Genomic DNA, 6,189 nt, shown 5'->3' with positions numbered 1-6,189 from the left:
CTGTAAAACGCCCGACGCTCAAACAAGTGCTTGAGCTTTTTTTTGGGCGTTTGTCGCGCGTTTTGGCCCATAGACTTCAATGGGAACGCGCAACGCTTGATTTTCGCGCGTTTTTGACACATAAAACGCGCGTTCGAACGCGCATCTTGGATTTTGCAACATGCAGGAAAAGGCCCAACACCAGGTGCAAAGCACAGTTTTGGAGAGAATCCAGCATGGAGGAGTCTCTCAGTGACACCGAGAACCTCATCAGGCTGGTGCAAGGCAAACGCTGCCTGTATGACACACAGGATGCCAACTACAAAAATAGGAGGAGCAGGCAGCAGGCCTGGGAGGATATTGGCAAAAGCATCTGGCCAGATTGGAGCAGTTTAACCAAGACAGTGAAACAGGGAAAAGGTATTTCCATGTGTGTTGTAATGTGAAAAGTAAACTCCTTGTGTGCAGTGGTGTCCCAACTATATGTAATGGCCCTGGCCAGCTCTACCTGCAGCCCTCCAGCTGTTGTCAAACGCCACCTCCACAAATGCTGGCCTGTATTTTACTTGCTGGAGCCTGTGCAGGCATGCATGGAGTGGGATTTTAGCAACAGCTAGAGGGACGCAGCATCACCATCCCTGTTCTTGTATATGGGCACTCAGTGGCCTTAGTTTACAAAGAATGATGTGCACATTACATGTTGTAATAGTGTCCCCTCGCCCCTTTAGTTTTTAGTACTGTCCTGGTTCACCCTCCCCCACATTCTGGTACAATGCAATGGGCCAGTATGTTCAATTTGCAGTGGTTCCACTGTCTTGTGCCAGACTGCGCTCTTTCAATCCGCAAATGTAGTGGCATTTTGAAATGTAGGCCTAAGTTTGGGTTGAGGGATTTGAATCCTAAGTTGTTATTGATATTGTGTACTTTTTAGAATTAGACAGTTTGTGGGCTATGGGTGGCAAGGCATATGTTAGGTGCTTCGGTTTGTAACGTGCCAGTATTGGGCACCTTGATGGGATCCGTTATTTCACCCTCCTTGGCTTATAATCTACTGGCCGAGTATTGGCCACTTAAATGGGACACATGATTTTGCCCATATTTCTAAACCCTTGTTAATGGGCGACTATTGATGGCCACTATAGGGACATCCTCAAGGGGCACTATATAGGTTAAAAAAAAACAAATGCACAAAAGATCGTTTCCAAATTTATCATTTAGCCCTAGTCATAATCAACCAAATTTGAAAATCAAATAATATCTAAACACTCTTTTCAGACAAAAAATATAAATGAACATCAACTTAGATGGCTTCCAATTGCCAGGGTAACGGCCCATGTGGTGTTAAAAAATATGCGTTGAAGTGGTCCCGGACAGCTGCACCGTGCCGGGTCCCACGCACACCGCTCTGATTACGACTCTCAAAGGAATGGCTGAGGGAATCTTCGAAATTAAAGCCATCCCGTAGACGGACAAAATTATGCAGAGCACACGCTGCCTTCACGGCCGAGATAGCGGTCTCCAATTTTAAATAAATGGGAGAATGGAGAAAGCGCCATTTGTTCGCTAAAATCCCGAAGGCGCACTCCACCACCCTGCGTGCCCTTGTCAGCCGGTAATTAAATACCCGCCTGGCAATGGAGAGTCCCCGGCTGGAGTACGGCCTCATCAGATGCTCCCCCAGCGCAAAGGCCTCGACCCCACAAAAACAAAGGGCATAGCGGGAAAAGTGGTCCCAGGCAGTGTGGTGTTCCCCGGGAGGTCCAGCTCATTATTATTGAGCATTTGCCCAAAGGCCGAATGCCCGAAAACAGCTGAGTCTGAGCTGCTGCCGTAGGACCCCACATCAATGTATCTGAAGCAATAGTTTGCATCACACACCGCAAAAAGAACAAATGAAAAATATTTTTTATAATTAAAAAATTGACTCCCGCTCCTTATGGGCTTCTGAACGCGGATGTGTTTGCCGTCTATTGCGCCGACACAGTTTGGGAAATTGCAGGATTCTAAAAACAGATCCGCAATTTGCAGCCAGTCCTCCTTCTGTGGTTGGGCCATCACAGCAGGATGAAGGACGTCCCAAATTGCCACGCAGGTTTCACGGATGATCATACTGGCTGTGGACTTCCCAATGAGAAAGGCGAAGTGTAGACTGGCCAATGACTGTCCGGTAGCTAAATACCTGAAACAAATGTAAGAAAATAAAGAGACATTAACGGATGCTTTTTATTTCGTTTTTCATAGTCAACACTATCAAAGGCAAATGGAAAAGCCTGAAAGACGCCTTTATCCGCCATCGCCGCAAACAAAAGGAGCAGAGGAGCGGATCGTCCCCAGGCGCACGCTCCAGTTATGTGCATGCAGCCCAAATGTCATTTTTGATACCGTGCACCGAAATGCGGAGGTGAGTCAAGGGCATACACATTGAGGAGAGGATGTGGTATGACATTACATACATTCAATTTCATATGGGGAACATACTTACCTATATTTTCCACTTCACAGCACCGATAGTAGCTGGGAACCCAGCCAGGCGCAAGCTGATGAGGAAGAGGACGAGGGCACAATCGACAGTGAGCCGGGCCCATCTATGGGGTCAATGAGTCCTCCAGCCCCCCCCCCCCCACTCCGACTTTCGTCAGCCCCATGCAGACTGTCCAAGCCGTACCAGAGGCAAGTCGGCAGCCCCGACATAAAAGGAGGAGAACTGAGAGACAGGAGGACCGGCTAATCGGCTGCCTGGATGCCCTGGCACATCCTGTGCCAAAACTTAGCAGCGACGCATATTTTCTCCTCAGTCTAGAGGAGAAAATGCTACATGTGCCGAGACATCTCATCACAAAAGTAAGGGAGGAGGTGACTAACACCATTGACAAGTATTGCCTCCCTTATGAGCTAGCAACGTCTAGCACTGCCCCACAGCATCCCCCACAGCAGCCACCACAGCAGCCACCACAGCAGCCAGCACAATATGGCCACCAATATGGGCCACAATATTGCCCACAATATGCCCCACAATATGGCCCACTACATCCCCAACATGCACAACAACACCCTCACACATACCCAGCACACACATACACACAAAGTAACATACAACACCCTCTTGAGACATGGCAGACACAACACACATCATACCCATATCCCTCTTCAAGCACGGGCCCAAGCACCTCCACCATCACCACCACTGAAATGCCACCCGCTAATCAGTCTCGCGGAGCCAGAGAGACACAGCGGGATCCCGAGGCAGAGTTTTCTGGGCCGCAATATGAAACCCTTTGAGAAACGTAGAAGAGGGAAATTCTCCGGCTCAAGGGTTTGGGAGCCAAAAAGGGCACTTATCTCGAAAAATGTTTGTAATATTTTGATGTTATTTATACTACATTGCTCCTTTGTTTGTAAAACAGTTTAAACACATTTTATTTGGAAATGTATGATGTGAATACATTCACCAAAGTAAAAAAAATTGAAACAACTGTTTGGACTATTTTTGGAAAGCGAGGGGTAAAACATGGCCAAATGTGGATACATGATGCATGTATGGGATATCTATGCCACACGTTGACAACATACACATCACATACCCCCCGCACAAACACTCATACGTCACAAACAGCAAGAGAAACAGGGCGAAACTCAGATCATGGCACAACACACTGCAAATGGTTTAAATGGCCACAATAATAGGCTACTTACCGCAAAGTAATGACCAGTCTTTCCACTGGTGGGATGCAGTCCCGCATGAAGGTGTCCTGACGCTGCAAATGAGGAGACAACAGAACCAGGAGCTCGTCAAGTCAAGCGCCCCTATCTTCAAGTCTGCCATAGTTTATGTGGGTGACCATGTAGAATACACCCCCATGGGCTCCACTACGGGACGTTTTGCCACTGGGGTGACCCTGTTGAACAAACCTCTAGTCCCTGTGCCAGTTGCTGAACACTGACCGGAGGATCCAGCAGGCACAGGGCATGTGTGCTGTCTTCAAGAGACCATGGAGGAAGTCCTCCGTTTCCAAGAGAAACCGCAGCCTAAGCCGTAGCTACTGATGCCGGGCTTACCACCTCCGCCGACCTTCCAGCTGGGATGCCAGGTCACCACCTCCTTTTCCTACAACCCCACAGTGGTCAATTACCAATTGCCATGGAAAATGGCATCCGCAGCAGCAAGAGGTCACCGGTTCCCATCACCACCGGTGGAGCCTCAATTACCTCAGCCCCTGCAGCCGGAGATCCTGAGTCCCCCTGCCCCGGCAGGAGTTCCGGCAACCTGAAACATCAAGTGGCCGCAGCAATAGCCAGCATTACCAACTGGTCACCACCAGGGTCTTCTAATAGAGGGCAGTGGAGTTCTGCAACCGCAGAGCATCTTGCTTGCCAAGGGCAGGAGTGACACCTGATGTCCTTCAGTAGTTCCAGCAGCAAGGAGGATTTGAGATTCCTCCTCTAATAAGCTGCCTGACTGCCCAATAAAAGAAAAATCATGGACAATCGGAGCCACATCTTGGACTGAACTTGAAGGGTGAGAACTTGTTGGCCCATCTGTTTTGGTTTGTTGCCCTGTTTGGTCCTCACCCAGATGGTCATGTTTGTTAGGACTCCGCCCATCTTCAGTATCTTCAAATGTCTCCAAGTTGCCATGTCAGCGCTAAACCCCACCTGCCTTAAGGGTTCTCATTAAAATTTCTGCTAGTGATAATGTTGTTACACCTCATGTGGATTACAAATTACTTTTTTTTTCCTTTTGGCACTACGTGTTACAGTTTGCAATGTTACAAGCCAGCACCGAAGGAAAAGACTCAAACATGTACCTGAGCTCTTTGTGATTTCTACTGTCATATTTTTGCACTATTTTTGCATTAGTTGTTTACAATTTTTGCAACGTTTAAGTGCTTTAGCCCATTGTCTGGACTCTCAACAATGTGATCATATGCAGTTCAAATGGACTTTGGACTTTGCACTGTTAGCTAGATAGTTAGTGTCCTTGCTTCATTGCTCATACGGACTGCTTCTGAGGGCGTAAAATACTAATGGTCCCACTGTGCCTTGTGTCAGTTTAGAAAGCCTAGGTATTGTACTGTATTATTTGCATATGCCCTTAACCTTTTTCTCTCCACAGACTTGGCAGGGGAAGGAGCCAGTATGTCCTGTGTCTCTGGGATCATGTGCTGTTGCTACATAGGGAGGACCAAGTGTTAAAGTCACAAGCAGTTTTAACATCTCTAAAGGGTAACCCTGCTGCTAAATGTATTTTCTTAGGCACCTTAAGGTACTGTGCACTGCCTTAGAGAAAATTTGAAGCTACCAGTTTAGACCTCAAGGTGACGAAGCATAAATAAAGCATTATTAGACCTTGGTGCTCGAAGGGATTATAGGATGAAGCCTCCCTTCTATGTCTCATAGTATCATGGAAGGATTATAGTACATGACACCCCCACGCTCCATATATGACTTTGGCCAGGTCATGAAGTATTTGAGCGCTTGGTGCAAACTCTTTGGTTCTCTAGTTTATACTGAGATGGAAACAGTAAATAGACACCCTTCTCACATGGGCAGAGACCTATGGGTAGCAATTGCTAGTTCAACTTATGTGTATGTAATAGTATATAGTCTAAAGCAGTACTCTAACTTTAAAAATGGAACCCTACAGCATACCCTAAGCACAAGCCGAGGACGGCTTAGTTTTAAGTAAGTTGGTATGTAACACCCCGGAGTGGTGTTACCACTCCTACACCCTGCTACTATCTTTAATGATCTAACCCAAATGTCATCTATGTATTTCTGTCCATGTCCTCTACACTGTGCATTCCAAATCTTGTTATGCAACTGTTTATTACATGTAATGTTCCTGGTTCACCATCAGGTGGCAGTGTAAAGGGCAGAGTTATAGTTAGATTGAATGGAACTTACCATTCCATTCTCCCCCTCTGCACAAAAGTAGTCCAGTCCTGCTTCCTGCCGGAATGGTGGGGTAGAAGTTTCCAGTTAGTTCTAAGCTAGACAGGAGGAGTGTGAGCAGGGGCACGCTCAGCACCCTAAGCTCTGCTAGCCATGAAAGATGTCTGGAAGTCATAGGGGCCAGAGGAATAGTTCTTTGGCCACCATAAGAGAAATCAACAAGAGGAAGAGTTCTTTGGCTGAAGATAAGTTTTACTAAGTGTCAGGAGGGGAATAACAGTTGACGACACCCCATCCAAGGATACCAGAGCAGATCAT

At 47.1% G+C, this 6,189-nt stretch overlaps 1 protein-coding gene across 1 annotated transcript; it reads left to right on the top strand.

Annotated features, from left to right (window-relative positions):
* Positions 1 to 215: 215 nt before the first annotated feature.
* Positions 216 to 4,366, top strand: LOC122935383. The gene is made up of 4 exons (XM_044291153.1): positions 216 to 399; positions 2,221 to 2,380; positions 2,482 to 2,613; positions 4,099 to 4,366. Exons 1-4 carry the CDS (start codon positions 216 to 218, stop codon positions 4,364 to 4,366), a joined length of 744 nt encoding a protein of 247 aa, XP_044147088.1.
* The last annotated feature ends 1,823 nt before the right edge of the window (positions 4,367 to 6,189 follow it).

Source organism: Bufo gargarizans, chromosome 4 (assembly GCF_014858855.1).
Source record: "Bufo gargarizans isolate SCDJY-AF-19 chromosome 4, ASM1485885v1, whole genome shotgun sequence".
In the NCBI taxonomy this organism is placed as follows: Eukaryota; Metazoa; Chordata; class Amphibia; order Anura; family Bufonidae; genus Bufo; species Bufo gargarizans.
This window is presented reverse-complemented; position numbering and strand designations above follow the sequence as displayed.